At 43.1% G+C, this 22,656-nt stretch overlaps 1 protein-coding gene and 1 non-coding gene across 2 annotated transcripts; one reads left to right on the forward strand and one right to left on the reverse strand.

The window, feature by feature from the left end:
• Positions 1-723: 723 nt before the first annotated feature.
• On the reverse strand, positions 724-15,709 carry NOXRED1 (NADP dependent oxidoreductase domain containing 1). The gene is made up of 6 exons (XM_049770712.1): positions 15,555-15,709; positions 12,026-12,231; positions 5,877-6,057; positions 4,952-5,103; positions 4,167-4,389; positions 724-898 (listed from the first exon to the last, which is right to left on the reverse strand). The coding sequence occupies exons 1-6, from the start codon at positions 15,707-15,709 to the stop codon at positions 724-726; spliced, it is 1,092 nt and encodes a 363-aa protein (XP_049626669.1).
• On the forward strand, positions 10,063-10,195 carry LOC126005200 (small nucleolar RNA SNORA51). The gene has a single exon (XR_007494371.1). It is a non-coding gene; the product is annotated as a small nucleolar RNA SNORA51 (small nucleolar RNA).
• Positions 15,710-22,656: the final 6,947 nt, after the last annotated feature.

Below are 22,656 nucleotides of genomic sequence, written 5' to 3' on the forward strand. Positions count from 1 at the left end.
ATGCTCAGAAATCGCCCCTGGCAGGCACAGGGGACCACATGGGATGCCGGGATTCGAACCACTGTCCTTCTGCATGAAAGGCAAAAGCCTTACCTCCATGCTCTCTCTCTGTCCCCGGTATAAATGATTTTTAAATGGTTCTATCAGTCAAAATTGTCTAAATAGGAACAGCTTTAAGTAAGAATAATATCAGATATCACTGGAATAAGCTTTGCATTGATTCATTTGAAATTATATATTTTATTTTATTTGGGTTCACGCCTGGTGGTGCTCAGGGCTTCTTCCTGGCTCTGCTTTCAGGAATTACTCCTGGTGGTGCTTGGGTGGCCAATATGGGATACCTGGGATTGAACACGTGTCATCCATGTGCGAGGCAAGTGTCCTAACTGCTGTACTATCTCTTTTTTCCCATGCAGAGAAATAGTTTGCACTGACTATGCTTACCCAGGAAGTAGATTATTTAAATGTATCAGATCATGTAGTTTCATTTGGTGGTTTCCCAAATCCAGGCAGTACTCAAAAATACCAAGATTAAAGAAATTCTTGTTTTACTCCACATTCTAAAGAGCAACCAATAGAAAATTTCTCATTCTTTAATACCTAACACAAGGCAAATACAATGACTGCCATTGTCAATTACGATAAATTATCAGAGCACAACCACCATCAAGCTGATCGATGAAGAAGAAGAACCAGTCCTGACTCCGGAGGATTCTTCTTTTACTAGGATGAAGCACCCTTGGAATCCACTGGCTGTTGTGCTCTGATTAAGGTGATGCCAAATAAGTGGCAGTAGGTGTAGGTCAGATGGTCCCGGAGAACATTGCTGGTGGAGAGAACGTGGGTCAGGGGCGTCTCCTTAAGCTGTACTGCAGTCAGATCAAACCAAGGGAAAGAGCTGGGCAGGGAAAAAAAATAAGGGTTTGTGTGTGTGTGTTCAAAACATTTGGCTTTCAAGAAAGTTTTTCTCCTCTTGGAAAAAAGATTCATATTTTTATATAAAACTAATTAAAATATATAGTTAATTTAAAGAATTCACCTGCAACTTGTGAATTTAATTGTACTTGGGAATTTTCTGACTTCTTAGGAGAGGGTTGGGTTTTTAGCCAATACAACACAGTCCTAGGGCTACTCCCAGTTCTGTGCTCAGGGGTTGCTCTCAGTACTGGAGGGAGGGCCATGTGGAACTGGGGATTGAACCAGGGCCAGCTGTGTGCAAGGTAAAGCATCTTACTCCCTGTGCTATTTCTCTTACCCAGTTCAAACCTATGTGCATTTTACTTGGTGCTTTTGGGAAAGAATTCATAGAATGATTATAATAGTGACATTGACCATTTTTCTTAGTTTTCTTCATTTTTTTGTTTATTTTTTTTGGGTTCCACCTGGCTGCACTCGGGTTACTCCTGACTCTATGCTCAGAAATTGCTTCTGGCAAGCTCAGGGGGCCATATGGGATGCTGGGATTTGAACCACCATCCTTCTGCATGCAAGACAAAACCCTACCTCCATGCTATCTCTTTGGCCCCTCTTAGTTTTCTTGAACTTAGAAAGAGAATAGCTTTGAAGATTATAGACTAAACATCTCATTTCTTTTACAATAGCCCTTTTCAAAAAGCATTTACTCTACAACTGTACAGGGAAAGAGTTGGAAATTAACATGCAAATAAAAATAAGGCTATGTTAAGCATTCATTGTAGCAGAATTCAAGTGAAAAAGCTAAAAAATGGATTTATTGATTCCTATCTCCAGCACCATATACTGCCCCCCTGAGCACTGTCAAGGACTGTGCCTTGAGGTCAGAGCCAGGAATGACTCCTGGGTGCTGTCCACCCCCCCCCCCAAAATTAAAATAAAAAATGGATTTGGGAGCCGGAGCGGTGGCACAAGCGGTAGGGTGTTTACCTTGCAAAATGCTAACCTAGGACAAACCGCGGTTTGATTCCCCTGGTGTCCACATGGTCCTCCAAGCCAGGAGTGATTTCTGAACGCATAGCCAGGAGTAACCCCTGAGCATCACTGTGTGTGGCCCAAAACCAAAAAAAAAAAAAAAACAAAAAAAAACTAAAAAAACAAAAAACCAGGGCCAGAGAGATTGCACAGTGGTAAGGCATTTGCCTTAGACACCGAAGGAAGTGGTTGGAATCCCGACATCCCATATGATCCTCCGAGATTGCCAGGAGTGATTTCTGAGCATAGAGCCAGGAGGAACCCCTGAACACTGCCGGGTGTGACCCAAAAACTGAAAAAAAAAAAAAAAAGTAAAAACAAACAAAAAATAACATTTAATTACCACATGCTTTCCTGACTATTTCTCCCAACGAAATGAAAATTTATGTTTGCACAATATTACTTGGACTTGAGTATTCACAGAAATTAAATTTAGAACAAATAACTTGATAACAAATAACAAAAACCTCAAAGCAAAGCAAGTGGCTAAACAAATGATGGCTATATGCATTCTGTGAATACTTGTCCTCAGCAAATAAACAACTGATACAGAAATTTGACCAATCTCCAGAAAATTACGCTCATTGAAAAAAGCCAATTCCGGGGCTGGAGAGGTAGCATGGAGGTAAGGCGTTTGCTTTGCATGCAGATGGTCCGTGGTTCAAATTCCAGCATCCCATATGGTCCCCTGAGTCTGCCAGGAGTGATTTCTGACTGTAGAGCCAGGAGTAACCCCTGAGCGCTGCCAGGTATGATCCCTCCCAAAAAAACAAACAAGCAAACCAAAAAAAAAAAAAAAAAAAGGCCAATTCCAAAAGTGACATAATACATGATTCTTTTTGTTCATTTTGGGGGGAGGGGCATACTTGGGAGTGTTTCAGTTTCATTCTTGGCCCTGCACTTAGGCATCACTCTTGGCAGGACTCAAGGGATCATATAGGGTGCTGGGGAGGGAACCTATATGGGCCACATGCAAGGTAAACACCCTACCTGCTGTACTGTTGCTCCAGTCCCTAGATAGCATTCTCTTTCTGGAGAGGCAGCACACCTAGTGGTGTTCAGATCTTACTCCTGATTCTGTGTTCAAGGATCACTCTTGAAAGGCTCAAAGGACTATACAGGGTGCTGGGGGTAGAACCCAGCCACATGCAAGACAAATGCCCTACTTCCTGCACTCTGGCTTCAAATGCATCCATATAAGCTTAAATGACAAAAATCATAGAAACAGAAACTACATTAATGGCTGTAAAGGACCTTTCCTAAAGAATCCCTTGGGAGAATGGAATACAGACCGCTCTGTATCTTGACTATATTGTCACAATATCCTGGTTGTGATACTTTCTGAACTACATATACATACACTTGGTCTACCACTTGAGCTGTCTCCAAATAGAAAACACCCTTCAGGGATTATGTGTTTGCCTTGCACCAGCTGACTCAAGTTCAGTCTCTAGCATTCCATACGGTCCCCTGAGCCAAGCAGGAGTTATTTTTGAATGCAGAGCCAGGAGTAACCCCTGAGGCCTCTCCAAAAAAAAAAAAAAAAAACCAAATTAAAACAAAAAAACATAAAAAGAACATCCTTTAGGGCAGAGATGTGGTTCATAGGGCCAGCACATACTTTGCATGTAAGATGCCCTGTTGGGTTTTAATGTGTAGTAGTTTAGCAAACTACTAAGTTGAGAGGGAAAATTTGGGCATGCAATTTGTAGGTTAGAGGAAGCCCTCCAGTTTGTTACTTGGATTTTTGTTTTCATTGTTTTTCTTAGGGCCTCCCTAGTGGTACTCAGAGTATCCAGGGCCCCTCCCAGCAATTCATAGTCAACTGGACCCACTTTTGAACCTGAGGACCTGAGAATGTGGTGCTACTTAAGTCTTGTGGTATTAGGGACCACCAGGGCCACCCCAACAGTTCTCAGGAGCCTCCAGGGTCACACTTAGCAGTGCTCAGGGGACCGTGTGGTGCCAGAAATGGAAACAGGATTGGCTGCAAGCAAGGCAGGCGCCTGAATCCTGGTACTATTCAGCTTCTAGTTTGACTTAGAGTCCTTGGGAATTGAGGTGTATAGGCCACAACTAATGATTATTAGGGCTTACTCCTGGCTCTGTGCTCAGGCTCCGGACAGGCTTAGAGAACCATATGAGGTTCCAGAAGTCTGCTGCATGCTCGGCAAGTGCCCTGCCTGTTGTACTGTCACTCCGCAAACCACCCCCCTTACCTCTTCTGAGACAGGTTCTCGGCAAACACCTTGTTGACAAAATCGTGAAGCTGAAACGTGGGGCAGGTTTCCTGGTCTTGCTCACAAGTCTTGCCGTGCGCAGACAGGAGCACTTTCTTCAGCAGCAGTAGCACTTGGCGGTAGAAGATGTTTTCCCCTCGGCAGCTGTTGATAAGTGCGTACATCACCCCCTCCAGCCACTTGAGATTGAGGGTTATGCCCCCTACAGCCAACAAGGAAATCCCAGTGAGCACCTCCAGTGAGGCTGGCTGGAACCTAAAACAAATCCAGGCAGGCTTGCCAGGAATTTCAGGCTAAGCCAGCACTTTCCTTTCTCAGCCCGGTGCCTTTCTAATACATCACAGAGTGGGAAGGTCTGCCCCCAGAGGACCAGACCACAAGGGGCACTGCAGATACATGACAAAACCATTTCTAGAACAATCCTAATTAACCAAGAGAAGTTTGGGGAAAACTACACTAATGGAACAAGTCACATTACCCAGACATGGCAGTCTCCAGTTTAAACAAATATTTCTTTCTGCTTTTAATGTCATCCTTAAAGGGTCCAAGGAATGGGACCCTTCTGTTTCCCTAGTATCAACTGCTCATTGGCAGAATAACTGTTCTTCTAAATAGTTAAAAATCTATCTAGTCTCTATTAATACATCCTCCCTTATCTGCAACACACACACACACACACACACACACACACACACACACACACACACACACACACAAGTAAGGTCATTTTTGAAATGAGTGCCAGAAAAATGATGAGCCATTACCAGCAGGACAATAGGGGCAGGTGGCTTGAAGGATCATGGGGTCTTGGAGAGCAGTTGGGATGTCCTTATTAGAACCCCAGAAATCAGTCACATCTGACGAACACTGATACTGAGGCCGCAAGACATTGGTGTGGTTCAGTAGGAGTTTCAATCTGCAAGAAAAGCCACCAGGACATGCAGGGAATTCAGTGTTAGGGGCACAGCAACCACCCTCACTTTGATTTCACACCACAGTCCCCCAAGTCTATACAGGGGCCACTCCAGACTGCTTGGAGGTTCAACCAGCCACCTCACACATAGATGGTAGGTCAACCTGTGCCAGACACTGAGCCAGACTCCCTGGGTAAAAGTGAAATGTGGAGGCTGGAGCAGTGGTGCAGCAGTAGGGCATTTGCCTTGCATGCGGCTGACCTAAGATAGACCGTGGTTCTATCCCTCGGCGTCCCATATGGTCCTGGTACTAAGCCAGGAGCAATTTCTGAGCACATAGCCAGGAGTAACCCCGAGCTGATCACCAGGTATGGCCCAAAAAACAACAAAAATAAGTGAAATGTGACAACCAGTGTCCCAAGTCAACAGAGTGTAAAGCAAAGCCATGTTCAAAGTTCCACAATGAAACTGTCCCAAAGCCAGAGCCATAGAACAATGGGTAGGGCATGCAGCCAACCTGGATTTGATTTTTAGCACCCCATAATGATCCCCCAAGAATGATCCCTGAACACAGACCCAGGAGTAAGCCCTGAGCACCACTGGATATGACTCAAAACCAAAAAAAAAAAAAAAAATTCCAACTGTCCCACTATACTTGAGGAAGAAGCATCCATCTACCTGATCACAGGAACACCCCACTCCAAGAGGTGGGGCCAGGCTGGCTGGTGGGAGGGAGCCAGTATCAGCAAAGAGGAATCAGAGTGACTGCCCATACCTGGTGATGGGAACAGCTGCGACAAAGCTGTAGATGATGCAGGCTTTCTCAAGGCTATTGCTGATCTCCACGCAGATATTAGGCAGCTGGGACGGCAGGCAGCACAGGAATATCAAGTTGGCCCAGTGCACAAGGTTTGAGTTCTGGTAAAAGCACTGGACACCCAGTTTCTGGAGTTCATCTAGGAAGAAAGAAAAAGACACAGAACAAAGGTGTTGGACCTTGGCATCAACTATAGGTAGAGGGTGGCAGTGATTTTTGCTCAAGTATTGTTGGCACCCTTGTGGCTTCTAAAGCCATTTTGTCATGCTCAGAGCCATGTGGCTAAAGGCATGAGGGCCTCTGCTGCTATGCTGGTGGCCATGACAAGAGAAATATTCCTTTTTACTTTTAGACCAGATGCTAGAATGTTCTAGAGTTCTTTTGGCGGGGGAAGAAAAACATATAGAAGAAATCTTCTGCCTCAATTAGAGGCCTGTCAAGGGCCAGATAACAGATAAAAATCTATATACTAAAGGAAACTTTCCCATTCTTGGGTCAGTTATGAGATGGTTGATTTGGAAGGTCTTGGTGATGTTCAGGGAACCATATAGGATATTAAGTATTGAACTTGAGTCAGCTATGTAAGGCAAACACTCTACCCACTGTACGGTTACATCTGATCTTGTGATGGCAATTTTTAAATGTTCTTTCTTTGAAATAAAATTTTAATTGAATCACTGTGAGATACACAGTGACAAAGTTGTTCATGATTGAATTTCAGTCATGCAATGGCCAACATCCATCCCTTCACCAATGTACATTTCCTGCCATCGGTGTTCCCCAGTTTCTCTTTACTTCTTCCTCCTGCCCTTCTCACTGTCTACCTCTATGATAGACACTTTGCTACTTCTCCTCTTACTCTCTCTTTCTTCTATTCTTTTAGATACTGTGGTTTGCAATATTGTTACTGAAGGGGTATCAGGCATATCACTTTTTTTCCTTTCAGTATCCAGTTCTTGTCCAGAATGATCCTTTCCAACTATTATTGTCATTGTGGTCCCTTCTCTGTCATAATTACACCCCCACTATTTGTGGCAAACTTCCTACCATGAACTGGTCCTCCTGACCAGATCACATTTTGTCTCTAGATATTATTACCATAATATCTTTTTTTATATATCCCACAAATGAGTTTGATCATTCTATATCTATCCCTCACCCTCTGACTCATTTCCCTCAGCATAATACTCTCCATATCCATGTGATAGTAATGTTTAAAAGTAAAAATGGTAAAATGCTTTAAAAACTAACAGAAGACAATATTACAGACATTGAGTTAAGTTTTTCTCAGTCAGAGTGAGATGATAATTGTGATGCTGAGATTAGCTGTGAGCACTACAGATGAAAACATCGAGAGGAGAGAAAGCATCTCTTTCATATGTGGCTCTCATGGGCCATAGAAATAGAGGTTAAGTATTTTAATTGACACTTCCTGGGGTTGGAGAGAGAGTACAGCCAGCAGAACACTTGCTTTGCACATGGCCAACTTGGGTCAATTTGGCACCCCATCTGCTTCCTAAATACTGTTAGGAGTGATCGGTGAATGCAGTCAGAAATAAGCCCTGAGCAACACCAGATGTGGCCCCCAATTAAATAAAAACATAGTATTCCTAGTAAGATTTGTTAAATTTTCCTAGAGTGATGACTGTTTTTTTACTGTAGAAAATACATTAAAGACCAATAAGAGGGGCAGGAGAGATAGCATGGAGGTAAGGTGATTGCCTTGCATGCAGAAGGTCGGTGGTTCAAATCCCAGCATCCCATATGGTCCCCCGAGCCTGCCAGGAGCGATTTTCTGAGCATAGAGCCAGAAGTAACCCCTGAGCTCTGCCGGTGTGGACCCCCCCAAAAAAAAACAATAAGAAAAACATAGATATTTTAACCAATAAACTGAAAACTAAAAAATAAAAGATAAAATCAGGGGAGCAGAGAAATATTATAATGGGTAGGGTATTTGTCTTCCATGTGACTGACCCAGGTTTGATCCCAGCACCCTGTATGGCCCACTGAGCACAGACAGGAGTGAGTCCTGAGTGCAGAGCTAGAAATAACCCCTGAGCACTACTGGGTGTGGCCAAAATCCCAAAACAAAGTAGAGCTCAAGCAGTACTCAGGGGTTATTCCTGGCTCTGCACTCAGAAATCACTCCTGGCAGGCTCAGGAAACCATATGAAATACTGTGGATCCAACCTGGGTCCGTCCTGGGTTGGCAACATGCAAGGCAAATACCCTACCTCTGTGCTATCATTTTAGCCCAGGGCTGCTTCTTACCTCAACTGTGCTGATATGGTCCTGTGCCCAGCTTTTATGGCCTGGGTGAAACATTGAACTACTAAGAGTGACTCCTGGAACATTGAGCACTGCTTGGGAGCACCCACCCTCAAACTTAAAGATTAAAATGTATAACTAATTATATATAAATTATATCTCTCCTTTCTTTTCTTCTTTTTCCCTTATTTGTTTGCTTTTGGTCACACCCAGTGATGCTCAGGGCTACTAAGCACCTAGCTGGGTGTTCAGGGGTCAGCTCTCTGCTGGATCTCAGGGACATACATGGTGCTGGGGGATTATACCAGGGTTGGCTACATGCAAGGTAAGTGCCTTAACCCTTATACTATTCTACAACCCTGACCTGGTAATTTATTTTAAAAATATGTCCAAGGTGGGGCTGGAGAGATAACACAGTGGTAGGGCAGTTGCCTTGCATGTGCCAACCCGGGAGGAAACAGGTTTGATTCCCGGCTTCCCATATAGTCCCCCAGCCTGCCAGGGGCGATTTATGAATGCAGAGCCAGAAGTAACCCCTGAGCGCTGCTGGATGCAACCCAAAAACCAACCAACCAACTCAATCAATAAAGTTTAAAAAAATATAAATCCAAATGGATTAAAGACCTAGATATCAGACCTGAAACCATAAAGTATATAGAACAACATGTAGGTCAAACACTCCATGTCATTGAGACTAAAGGTATCTTTAAAGAGGAAACAGTACTCTCCAAACAAGTAAAAGCAGAAATAAATAGATGGGACTATATTAAGTTGAGAAGCTTCTGCACTTCAAGAGCCACCTACTGAGTGGGAGAAACTATTCACTCAATACTCATCAGATAAGGGGTTAATATTCAAAATATACAAGGCACTGACAGAACTTTACACACACACACACACACACACACACACACACACACACACAAACCCATTTAACCCCATCAAAAAATGGGGAGACGAAATGAACAGACACTTTGACAAAAAAGAAATACAAATGGCTAAAAGGCACATGAAAAAATGCTCCACATCACTAATCATCAGGGAGGTGCAAATCAGAACAATGATGAGGTACCATCTCACGCCACAGAGATTGGCACACATCAGAAAGAATGAGAACAAGCAGTGCTGGCGGGGATGTGGAGAGAAAGGAACTCTTATTCACTGCTGGTGGGAATGCCATCTGGTCCAACCTTTGTGGAAAGCGATATGGAGATTTCTCCAAAAGCTGGAAGTTGAGGTCCCATATGATCCAGCTATGCCACTCCTAGGGATATATCCTAGGAACACAAAAATATAATACAAAAATCCCTTTCTCACACCTATATTCATTGCAGCATTGTTTACAATAGCCAGACTCTGGAAATAGCCTAGATGCCCCTCAATAGATGAATGGTTAAAGAAACTATGGTACATATACACAATGGAATATTATGCAGCCATCAGAAGAGATGAAGTCATGAAATTTTCCTATACATAGATGTATATGGAATCTATTATGCTGAGTGAAATAAGTCAGAGGGAGAGAGATAAACACAGAATGGTCTCACTCATTTATGGGTTTTGAGAAAAATTAAAAACATTTGTGTAATGATTCTCAGAGACAAAATAGAGGAGGACTGGAGGGTCCAGCTCCTGACATGAAGCTCACCACAGAGATCGTTTAGTGCAGTCACAGAAATAATTACACTGAGAACTATCATAACAAAATGTGACTGAATGAGGGAAGTAGAAAGCCTGTCTAGAGTACAGGCCTATGTGGGGTGGGGAGGAGAGACACTTGGGATATTGGTCATGAGAATGTTGCACTGGTGAAGGATATATATATATATATATATATATATTAAAAAATAAAAAAAAGAAAAGAAAAAAAAGATAAGGCCTCCCAATTCTTACCACAGGCTGTATTCTTTACACTGACTGTATAGAAAGAGGAGGTACAGTAAATGCACCCCCATATACACCTCAACCCAGGCCCTTTCCTGGTCTGTATTGTGAATTGGGGGACAAAATATATATATGTCCAAGGAAGCCCAACTAAATAAGGCACAGTTATAAAAATGACGATAAAACTAAATTCCAGCTTTTTTTTTTTTTGGCCACACCCTCCCTTGCCACCTCAGGGGTTATTCCTGGCCCTGTTCTCAGAAATCACTCCTGGCAGGCTCAGGGGACCATAAGGGACCCCAGGGATCAAATTTGGGTCCATCCTGGTTCATCCACGTGCAAGGCAAATAACCTACCACTGTGCTATCACTCCAGCCCCAGGTTCCAGCATATTATACAACTTTAGGAGAAGATAAAATAAGTGAATATGTTCATGGCACATTAACTGAAAAAAGCAGCATCAAATAACTCTTGCCAGTATTAGCTGCTGATATAAGCAGAGGGAAAACATAGAGGAAATGAGGAGAGGAAAAGCATTTCAACAGTTTTGAATTTCTTCCCAATAGAGTAATTTCCTAAAATATGCATAGATGGTGTTAAATATTTTATGACTGAAGTACAATTTACATGAAGTACAATTTAAATAAAATACAACACAGATCTGAAGTAGATATACTTTGTCCTTTGTTGTCTTGTAGAGCTCATAACAGATATATATGCTCAGGTGCAGTGCTATGACCTAGTGATGCTTGGAGGCCACCAGGGATTCCTTCCCATCTTGCTCAAGAGGGTTTCCATAGTCTCTGGGGTCCACCTTGGGGCCTTGGACATGCAAAACATGTGCTCCAAGCTTTGAGTCATATCTCAGATCCAATTTATTTTTTCATGTGTGCTTTTTTGGTTTATGGGCCCCACACACATGTGTTCAGGAGTTATTCCTGGTTCTGCACTCAGAAATCATTCCTGGCAGGCTCAGGGGACCATATGGGAATCATATGGGGACCATATGCTGGGAATCAAATTTGAGTCTATCCCGGGTTGGCCCTGTGCAAAGCAAATGCCCTACTGCTGTACTATCGCTCTGTCTCCAGTTTTATCATTTTGTGACAATGGCCTACACCCATGTAACTCATACCTTGCTCAAGATACTGAACATTTTTCAAAGGAAAAAAGAAGATAATGAACATTTCCATCTCCCCAGAAAGTCCCTTCAATCCTCTTCTTAATGTTCCCTCAAAATGCCACTGTTCTGAATTCTATCCACCAAGATTAGTAAATAGAATCATTAGTAAAATTGGCATATGTTCTTTTGCAAATTACAAGACCAGAGCTGTGAAAATAGCACAAAAGGCTGGAGAACATCTTTTGTTTATAGGCACCCTGAGTTGCTCCCTAACCACTAGTTAGGAGTGACATTTGACCACCAAACCTAAAATAGTCTCTCTCTTTTTTTGGTTTTCGGGTCACACCCGGCAGCGCTCAGGGGTTACTCCTGGCTCTATGCTCAGAAATTGCTCTTGGCAGGCTCAGGTGACCATATGGGATGCTGGGATTCGAACCACCGTCCTTCTGCATGCAAGGCAAATGCCTTACTTCCATGCTATCTCTCCGGCCCCTGGAATAGTCTCTTAACACTATCAGGTATTGCCCTGCCAGCTGAGGAATGCAAGAAAACACAAAGCCCCATGTTTGGAATTGGTCAACAATCTCTGGGAAGGTTCATAATTTCAGAGGTCCAGAGAGAATCTCACCCAAGGCATAGAGAGAAGAGATGAAAAATCAGAACATTGATGGGGAGAGGAAAGTTGCTTTAGGGAACAAGTTAAAGTCTCACCTTTCTAGCTTTGTTCAGCACAATGCATGCCAGAACTTTTCTTTCAAGGAATTACTTCCAAATGGCCACATTAACCTGGAAAATTACCCTCATCCCCTTTCTATGATTCCCTGCTCCTCACCCAGGGCCTCAGGCCGGCGAGTGGAGATCCTCAGGCTCTCAGCAGAGATGGGGACCAGCTGAAGCAGCACGTGAGCCAGCTGCCTCCCTAGGCAGCCACCTCCGATGATGCCCACTTTTAGCCCCTTGCTATCTTCTGGCACAGTGTTAGCTAGCTTGTTGGAGGGGACAGGAGTCCTGGAGATGTGCATCTCGTATAGCAGCTCTCTGGAGGAGGAGCACATAGACACACATCAGCGCGCACCCTGGAGCTCATCCTGATGGTCCACCTCTGGCATTCTCTGTTCTCTCCTCTCTCTCTCTCTCTCTCTCTCTCTCTCTCTCTCTCTCTCTCTCTCTCTCTCTCTCTCTCTCTCTCTCTCTCTGTCTCTCTCTCTCTCTCTCTCTCTCTCTCTCTCTCTCTCTCCTCTCCTCTCTCTCTCTCCCCCCCTCTCTCTCACCTCCTCAGCAGAGTAGGCTGTCTGCTTGAGAGAAGGCACCCCCATTACAGACCACTTAGGCAGCATCACTGGGGAACAAAATATAACCCCCGAGTGAATGCTCCGGACAGTGTAGCACAGCACCTTCAAGGAACCAAACCATGTTTGAAATGTTTTCAGATGCACTTTTGTTTCTGTAACCTGAATGGTGCCTACGTTTCTCTGCTTTCTCCAACCCAGGTGTGCGTGAAAGACTGTGTCTTTAGTTTGGTGCCACTGTGCAGTCACATCCCACAGCACAGTGGAGCACTATGGGCACAGGGCTTTTTCACCCTCTGTTTACTGTGCCTCTGGGGTGAGCATCTACCGTAGCTCTTTCAGTGCTACATAGACTTGGTCCCCAATGACAGCTGATTAAAGTAGATGGTAACAGAGAAGAGGCCCTGAAATCTGAAGATCAAAAATCTAAATTGAGTTCAGCCCAGGGAGATGACTCCAAGGGCTAAGATGATAGTGTAATTGCCTGGGGTGCACAGGGCCCCTCCGTTGATCCCCACCACCATCAGGCCACCTGAGGATCACTAAAAGAACTCTTTTTTTTTGTTTTGTTTTTTTGTTTTTGGGTCACACCCGGCGGTGCTCAGGGGTTACTACTGGCTGTCTGCTCAGAAATAGCTCCTGGCAGGCACGGGGGACCATATGGGACACCAGGATTCGAACCAACCACCTTTGGTCCTGGATTGGCTGCTTGCAAGGCAAACGCCGCTGTGCTATCTCTCCGGGCCCTAAAAGAACTCTTAAAACAAACCAAGAAAAGGCCTGAGGGTCTCTAATTGTTGATTCTGAAAGGGATTATAGAAGAGTTATAGAAGGGTCCTTTATGGATAAAGTCTGACCTCTGGATACAAAAAGCATTTTTAAATGTTATATATAAAAAGTATATACAATTATATAATATATAATTATGTATGATATATATTATATATAAAACATTTATATTGTTTCTTTTTTGTTATAAAATTAAGGTCTTAGACTGGAGCTATAGAGCAGTGGAGGGTGCTTGCCTTATACATGGTCAACCCCGGTTCAATCTTCAGCATCCTATATGGTACCCTGAGCCATGCCAGGAACAATATGTGAATACAGAGCCAGGAGTAAGATCTAAGTATCACCAAGTGTAGCCCCCAAACAAAACAAAATCAATAAAATTGGGGTCTTAAAATTCTGTGGCTTGAGGAAAATAGAGATAGTAGAGTGGACAGAGTGCTTGCTTGGCATTTTGCTGACCTGGGTTAGATCTCTGGCACCTCATAAGGTCCTCTGGGCCCACCAGGAGTGAACCCTGGCTGCAGAGCCAGAAGTAATTCCTGACCACCACCAGGTGTAGCTCCAAAACCGAAACACAAACTAAACCCTGAGGTTCTCACACCAATTTTTTTTTTGGAGCGGGGCGAGGTGTTTCTCAAATGATACTGAGGAGGCCTGGGATTTCTCCCAGCAATTTTCAGCCAGCATATGTGGCCTGTTTCACTGTATTGGTGCTAGGGACCCTGATTAACCTGGACAATGCTCAGAGGACACCAAGATTGTACTTGGAGTGCTCAGGGGACTGCTCATGCTGTACCAGGGATCAACCAGGGTCAGCCACGTGAAAAGCATATGCTCTTGCTAACTCTTTGGCCCATCATTTTTGTTTTTATTCCAGGCTTTCCAGCTATGCTGGGACGACTAGAGCTGTACCTGGAAGTGCTCAGCTGACCCATATGGTGCTGGGGCTTGACTATAGGGCCACTTTGCGTGCCAGGTATGAATAAACTCCAGCACTTTGAACTAACTCCTTGGTCCCAAGCTACAAATTCCCAAGCTTTGCTCTGTCAACTGAAAAGTGTTTTCTTTTAAGTGCTAAACCCATCCAAGTATAAAATAGTTTCTGGGAGTTTTATCTGTTAGTTTCTCACAACTCATCTCAGAAGCAACTACTAGGTTTATACACCTTCACGAGCCAGCCAGTCATCAGACTTACCAAACATCCTGCATAGGTTATGTATTTAGCATGCTTGTTTGAACTTTTGTACCATTGTCTAAGTATTTATCTAGTTTCAGAGAAAAGACAATAGAGAAGGGGTCAGAGACAGTCCAAGAGTCAAGGTGCTTGCCTTACGTATGATTGACTCCAGTTCAATCTCTGGCACCAGGTATATTCTTCCGCATACTACCAGGAGCTCAGAGTCAGGAGTAATAAAGAGAATAAGTCTGGGCAGGGTCAGGGGAGAGTGAGATGTAGACAGTGGGATCCAGAAGCTTATTCCCAAGAACTGATTCTCGCACCTCCTACTTAAGTCTCTAAAATCACAGTGTGATAAGATATCGAAAAGCAGCACTGGAATCAGAAATTTTCTGTAAATCAGTATTCCTGGTTTCAAGAAAGTTCTCTTGTTCTAGGGACCCTGAAGTCTCAGATGGCTTTTCTATTTTTGTTTTTGAGCCACCTCTGCCAATACTAGGGCTTATTCTTGGCTTTGCAGTTAGGAATTGGGCACCAGATAAGATGCTGGGGATCAAACCCAGGATGGCCATGTGCAAGGCAAGCACCCTACCCACTGTCCTATCTCTTATCCCCTCAGATGGCTTTCCTTTGAAGTAGAGTTATGTTAGGAGCTCAGATCACAAAGATAGAGCCTGGGGTCTGGAGCACATATTTGCATATGGGAACATCTGGGTTTGAGCCCTGACAAACATGGTCTCCAAAGCACCACTCACTGTATTCCAACTCCTGCCCCAAAAAAGTTAATCCCATTTTTAGCCATTAGTCTTTAATGGTGGAAGACACATTGGTAATATCCATAAGTGAATGAGTAAGTGAATCAGTGAGAAGGATCATCACATAAATTTTCTTACTAGAAATAAACCATAACTCAATCCACACCTTATTGCATACACAACCAAGGGCCACAGGAGGCGTTTTCCTGGCACTTTCACTGAAGTGATTGACTACCGGTTGAGAAAGGTAGAACATCCTTTCCCACTACCAAACTATTCCCCCCAAGTAAGAAGCTGACGTCACTGGGTTCTCTGCATCTCCACCTACGCTGTCTGAGAGAGCCAGTTCACCTCAGGTTGTAGAGCAGCTTGCAGAAGAAAACTGCATGGGCACAAGCGCAGATGGTCAGTCCCCGGCTGTGATTCCGCAAACACAGAAAGCCACGGTCTTCCTCAGGAATGCCATAATCAAATTCCAGGGACTTGAGGTTCCCCAGTAGTTCCATTTCTACGTCCCCATCTCCTGCAAAGGCAGACACCGATTTGTTTGTCTCCCTGTCCTGGGAGAGAGGCCTCACCTCAACAGAACAGTCTCTGTGCCAAGTTACAGTTCACATATGGGTGGGTCTCTCAACACTGCTACCTTCCCAGCTTCTGAGCTTGTAGATCTTACCCACTTCTGTATGAGAATGAGTCTTGGAAGACTCTTGAACACTGACTGACCATAAATGAGAAGCACTGTATTCATTAAAAAACCCAAACAAACAAAAAAACCCCTCCCCACTAATGTTTCTTCCCTAAAACTAAAAGCACTTTTTTTTAGGGGAACACTCACCAATGTTTTAGGGCTTACTCATGATTCTATGCTCAAGGATCACTCCTGGTGGTGCTCAGGAGACCATATGCAGCGCCTGGGATCAAACCAAGGTCAGCTGTGTAGAGGGCAAGAGCCTTACTTGCTGTACTATCTACTCTGGCCTCATACACTTCTTTCAGCAAATACACTTTTATTAGCAACAGTGCTCTGGGTCTATGACCCTTCTGTCATGCCTTTTTAGGTTTTAGAACTAAGACTCAACACAGAGCATATTTTAAAACAGCTCTTGTCTTTCACTAAACAGAAACACCCAACGGGATGAAAACAGCCCCAAACAAATACTATAAGAATTATATCGAGGGGCCGGGTGGTGGCGCTAAAGGTAAGGTGCCTGCCTTGCCCGCGCTAGCCTTGGACGGACCGCGGTTCGATCCCCCGGTGTCCCATATGGTCCCCCAAGCCAGGAGCAACTTCTGAGCACATAGCCAGGAGTAACCCCTGAGCATTACCGGGTGTGGCCCAAAAAAAAAAAAAAAAAGAATTATATCGAGTAGGGACCTAGAGTTCAGGAAAAGAAGTCAGACATGATTATCAACCTATGGATACATACATGTGCCATCAGCCATATGGAGCAGACTATGACTTTGCTCCTCTGATCTGATTCTGGGAGATTTGAACTACATTTTCAAAGAGTGTTACCCAAGGTAAGTTGCCATTATGACTTAGCTACCACATTACTTCAGTCTCTCAGCCTTAAAGGGCCAGCCCATAGGGGTTTTTTCTACCTGCAAAATGAGGACTCACCAGCCCCAAAATGAAAGTGAATAGTTTAATAACTTTTCAATACTGTATAACCACTACTCTTAAATCGTAAAACTTTTCATCCACTAAGTAGTTACTACCTGTTTCCCTCCCCTTTCATTTTTTGGTCCACCAACTAGCTTATAGTCTCAATGAACTGACCTTTTCTGGATAATTCACATAGATAGGACTCTATAGTATATGACCTTAGTCCTTGGCATCCTATATTTATAGGAGGGCTGTTGTGTTATACCTCTACTCTTCTATCAGAGCAAAGTCTCCAGGACTTCAAGTGAGATACATGAAAACATCCCGAGAAAATACAAGGGAACCCCTATAAGACTATCTGTAGGGGCCAACGGACTGGTAGTATAGCAGGTAGAAAGCTTACCTTGCTGAATAGGGTTTAATCCCTGGAACATTATATGGTTTCCTGAGTACTGCTAAGTGGAGTGTGACCCCAGAACAACAAGAAGATTATCTGTAAACCTCTCAGAAAATTACTTTATAGCATGATATATTTGAAGTGCGGAAAGAAGGGTTTGGGGCTTAAAAGGTGGCTCAAAGGGTTGGTTAGTATCTGAAAACCCTAAACTCAACCCTCAGCACTGCATAATACTGACGCACTGTTGGAACAGCTTCCTCTCCCCACCAGGTGTTTGTCAACTAATCTAGCCGGATTATTACAATTGGGGTCAGTGTGCAATGATCCAGAGGCCATCTGGGATGCTGGGGATTGAACTCAGGTCAGCTGTATGTAAGGCAAGAGCACTACCACTGTCCTATTACTCCACCCCAAGGCCTTATATTTGATCCCTGGTGCCACTGCAGGTACTGGGCAGAATCATAGCAACTTTTGGGCCTTAAAACTCTGCTGTTTGTGATCCCTGGGCCCACAAACTAATCTAACTATACTGCAGTCAAGTTTGAGTGTTGCAACCAAAGTACAACCCCCAGACAACTCTGCAATGAAAAATACACATGTCTGAGCATTATGACAGGAGCATGTCTCCTGGCAAGGATGAGTGTGAACACTGCGGCTAAAGTAGTGTGAGGCCCCCGGGAACATCACAGATGAATATGCAAGTGTATATAATCTGGTGTGTGACCCCCGGAGAACACAACTAAAGCAGCTGGCATCACAGTCAAGTTGGTCATCTCACTCCCTGTCACTGCAATAGCACATCCATAGATGGAAAGTAGGGAAATAAAGATGACATCAAAATAAAGAGCCTTTCAGACATATGAAAATCAAAGCAATTTCTCACCACCAAACTGGCCTTGTAAATATTACAAGAATTACAGAATGAAAGGATTTTGGTCTAAGAGCAGTAAGACACCAAAAACATACAGAGTGAGGGATGGGTGGATAAAAGAAAAGTCCATAGAAGAAATGTCTGAGATATTGAAAAGACAATTCAAACAACATCAAAGGAAGATATCAGGGCCTGAGGTGTGGCTCAGTGATAAAGTGCCTGTTTTGCATGTGCCTACTATAAATTCTATCCCCAACATTTCCCTATGTGCCAGTTGTAACCTTGTGGCACTGCCATGTGTGATGCCTGGTGCCCTGATCCAGGAAGCCCAAGAGATCCAAACAAAATGAACCCAAACAAAACACCAAGACACAATGAATTCAGATGGGCAAGAACCAGGGACAAGAAAGAAAAGGCACATGCCTTGCATGCAGCTGACCCTGATTTGGTTCCCCCAAACACTGCAGGGTGCATTCCTAAAGACTCTGAGCACTGTTGAGTCTGGCCCCAAAGCACCCCTGAAATGGTCCAGTTATCTCCAGTCCCCTGGGCCCAATAAAACCCACATACTTGGGGTCTTGCACCGAATTACTGGCAGGTTGACTGAGAATTCCTGAGGGGGCCACCACAGACCTCTGGAGTATTGTTTGGGAACCCCCACAAAAAATTAAAACAACAACAACAATAGTAAAAGAGTAAGAATGAGAGATACACACACATACAGAGAGAGAGAGAGAGAGAGAGAGAGAGAGAGAGAGAGAGAGAGAGAGAGAGAGAGAGAGAAGCAAAGACTCATGTATGAGTCACATTGGATTTTGTGAATGAAACTCTATGAGCAAGAATGGAAATATTTGAAGTACTGAATAAAAAGAACCTCCAATCCCAAATCCTCTTATTCTGCTGTTACTCAGCTTTTCCCTAAACCAGTTTTGTAAGGAATACTGAATTGTCCCTCTAAATAGCAATTCCATTTTTGGGAGTCTACTCAAAGGGCTCAAAATTTCATTCAAAAAAGACATTCAAAAAAGGGACACTTGGGATATTGGTGATGGAAATGTTGCAGTGGTGAAGGTTTATATATATATATAAAATCAAGAGGAAAAATAAGAAAAAGAAATGTTATTAAAAAAAAGAAGACATATAGATGGCCAAAAGATATTTGGAAAAAATGCTTTGATCACTTATCAGGAAAATTCAAATCAAAACAACAATGAAATATCATCTTATAGCAGTGATACCTGGAATATATCACAAAGACAAAAACAACCAGTGTTGGCATTGATGTGAGGGAATGTCAAAAAAAAAAAAAAAAAAGACATTTGCACCCCTATATGCTATTCACCAAAAAATATGGCAAATATGGAAACAACCCAAGTGTCCAAGGACAGGTAACTGGATAAAGGAACAAAGGTATATATACAAAATGGAAGAATATTTGGCTATAAGACAAAATGAAATCATGCAATTTGCCACTACACAGATAGACCTGGAGAGTAATCATGCCGAGTGAAGCTAGCCAAAAGGAGAGGTATAGACACAGAACATTCTTTCATGTGGGGGATTTATATAAAAAAACATGGCATGGGGGCAGAATGATAGAACAGTGGGTAGTGCTTTTGTCTGGCATGCAACTAACCCAGAGGTTTCATCTGGCACCCCATATCACTGACAGCAGTGATCAATGACTGTAAAGCCAGAGTTAGCCTTGAGTACTGCTGGGTGTGACTCCAATGCCTTGTCTCCTCCCCCCCCAAAAAATATGGAAGGTGAATAATAGATGTATAAATAAATCAGAAACAGAACTGGTTTCTAGTAGGAAGCTTACCACAGGGGAGGATGGGAGTTGAGGAGGACACTGAGAAAACAGTGGCAGAAAGACATTTTGGGGTGGAGGGTAGGGTGCTAGAACTTTTTTTTTTGCTTTTTGGGCCACACCCTGTGACGCTCAAGGTTATTACTGGTTATGTACTCTGAAATCACTCCTGGGGGGCCGGAGTGGTGGCGCAGCAGTAGGATGTTTGCCGTGCATGCAGTTGACCTAGGACAGATTTCTGTTCAATCTGCCGGCGTCCCATATGGTCCCCAAGCCAGAAGCAATTTCTGAGAGCATCGCCAGGAGTAACCCCTGAATGTCACAGGGTATGGCCCAAAAGCAAAAAAAAAAAAAAAAACCCAAACAAACAAAAAACGGATTGGCATTGTGCAAGGCAAACACCCTACTACTGTGCTATCGCTCTGGCCCTAAGGTGCTAGAACTTTTATGTATGAAATATTACCAATAACAGGGTGCTTAAAATAAAATTAAAATTTCATTTTCAATTCAACAAAAATGAATTAAATGCCTAAGAGGAGAAATAACTATATTATAAAAACTGTAAGACATAGAACAAGACGAGATGGATTTTGCATTTATGGAAAGGAAGAATTAATGTATTCAACTATTCACTTAACGAAAGGCTTAAATATATATTCAATGCAATCCTTATAAAAATTCCAGTGATTCTGGTTTTGGTTTTGGGTCACACAAAACAGGGTTCAAGAGCTAATCTTTTTATATTTTTCTTTTTTTGGTTTTTGGGTCACACTCAGTGACGCTCAGGGTTACTCCCAGCTTTTTGTGCTCAGAAATTGCTCCTGGCTCAAGGGACCATATAGGACGCTAGGGATCAAATCAAGGTCCATCCTGGATTAGTGTATACAAGGCAAATGCCTTACTGCTATGCTATAACTCTGGTCCCCAAGGGCCACTTTTAACTAGGTGTTTGATGTTGGTCTTGGCTGTGCTTCAAAGACCCTGGATGGAAATTGATGTTCTTGTCCATACAGTCCATCTCCTCATTCCTAATGATATTTTTGGAGGAGATGAGCAAAAAGATACTAAGACTTACACGGAATCACAAAGGACTTCTAATATGTGAAGACATCTTGGGGTTTAGAACAAAGGAAAAGGAGGAAAAATTGAAATATCATGTTACCTAATTTCAAATTATTTTGAAAAAAATTGTGCATTTTCAATAAAACAGTCTGCAATAAAATAAAAATAAATGCATGGGGCTGGAGTGATAGAACAGCATTAGGGTGTTTGCCTTGCATGCAGCTGATTCAGGACGGACCTTGGTTCAATCCCTGGCATCCATAGGGTCCCCCGAGCCAGAAGCAATTTCTGAGTGCATAGCCAGTAGTAACCCCTGAGCATCACAAGGTGTGGCCCCAAAAGAAAAAATAATAGATGCAAATCAATGGAATAGAACTGAGAGTCCAGAAATAAACCCACATTTATACTGACATTATTCCATGACGGAGTCCTGATCAGACAATGGAAAACGATAAATCTCATCAAACTGATTTGGGAAAACTGAACAGCTACAAGCAAACTAATCACACGCTTTAACTCCATACATAAGAATAAATTTGAACTGGATTAAAGACTTGAAATATGTACAAGCCATAAAATACATAGAACATAGATGGTAAGAAAAAGCAAACAATTCATCAAATTAAAAAGTTTCTGCACAATTTAAGGCTGAAAATTTGGACAAAGGGCATTTGTCTTGCACATGGCTAACTTGGGTTCAATTCCTCACACCGTACATAGTCCCCAGAAATCCACCAAGAGTGATCTTTGAGCACAGACAGATGCCGTGAGTACTTCTCAGTGTGGCTCAAGAACAAACAAAAAAAAGTTCCCATCACAGATGAATGGATACAGAAAAAATGGTCATATACACAGTGGAATACTATTTAGCAATTAAAAAGAAAATGTGCCTTTCTGTAACAATATAGAACTTGAGGGGATTTTATGAAGAAAAGGCAAAACCATTGGACATGTTCAATAAAAAGAAATAAAGGGGCCAGAGAGATAGCACAGCGGCGTTTGCCTTGCAAGCAGCCGACCCAGGACCTAAGGTGGTTGGTTCAAATCCCGGTGTCCCATATGGTCCCCCGTGCCTGCCAGGGGCTATTTCTGTGCAGATAGCCAGGAGTAATCCCTGAGCACTGCCGGGTGTGGCCCAAAAAACAAACAAACAAAAAACAACAACAAAAAAGAAATTAAAGTAGAAGAATTGATCCAAATAAGAAAAGGCAATGACCACTGACAATGAGACAGGTTTTGTTGGCAGAAAGAGGGGTGAAGGTAGAAGCAAGGGTAGAAGGGGTTTAATAGATGGTGGGGGAGGGATAGGAGAAAGTGGAAGCTTGGAGAAAGGTGGTGGGCAGGCCATCCAATGTTGCAAGTGGTATTTCCTGCCCTGAAGAGAGGAACTCAAACCCACACCTCAGCAGCATGATTAAAACATATGCTGGGAACAGGGGTGGAGGGAGGACAACATTGGTGGTGGGAATGCCCCTGATTCAATGTTACTATGTACCTAAAATACTACTGTGAATGATTTGTAATCCACTTTGGTCAAAATAAAAATTACTAATAAAAAATATCTGAATACTAAAAAAACAAAACAAAACAAAACAAACCAACACAGGTTAACAAATCTGACTAAGGATTCTAGGCCTGTCCTTTATGTATATTCTCAGAAATATGGATCTGGTGTTTGTGGCTTTATAATAGGTCAAGTTGGCT

Source organism: Suncus etruscus, chromosome 3, assembly GCF_024139225.1.
Source record: "Suncus etruscus isolate mSunEtr1 chromosome 3, mSunEtr1.pri.cur, whole genome shotgun sequence".
Lineage (NCBI taxonomy): Eukaryota > Metazoa > Chordata > Mammalia > Eulipotyphla > Soricidae > Suncus > Suncus etruscus.

Bases quoted from the DNA above. Each gene is read 5' to 3' on its own strand.
- NOXRED1 (XM_049770712.1), bottom strand. From the start codon at position 15,709: ATGGAACTACTGGGGAACCTCAAGTCCCTGGAATTTGATTATGGCATT. The intron at 12,232-15,554 runs GTGAACTGGCTC...CTCCTCCTCCAG, and splicing joins AAGCTGCTCTACAACCTGAG to AGAGCTGCTATACGAGATGC. The intron at 4,390-4,951 runs GTAATGGCTCAT...TGTTGGCTGTAG, and splicing joins CTGCCCCTATTGTCCTGCTG to GGGGCATAACCCTCAATCTC.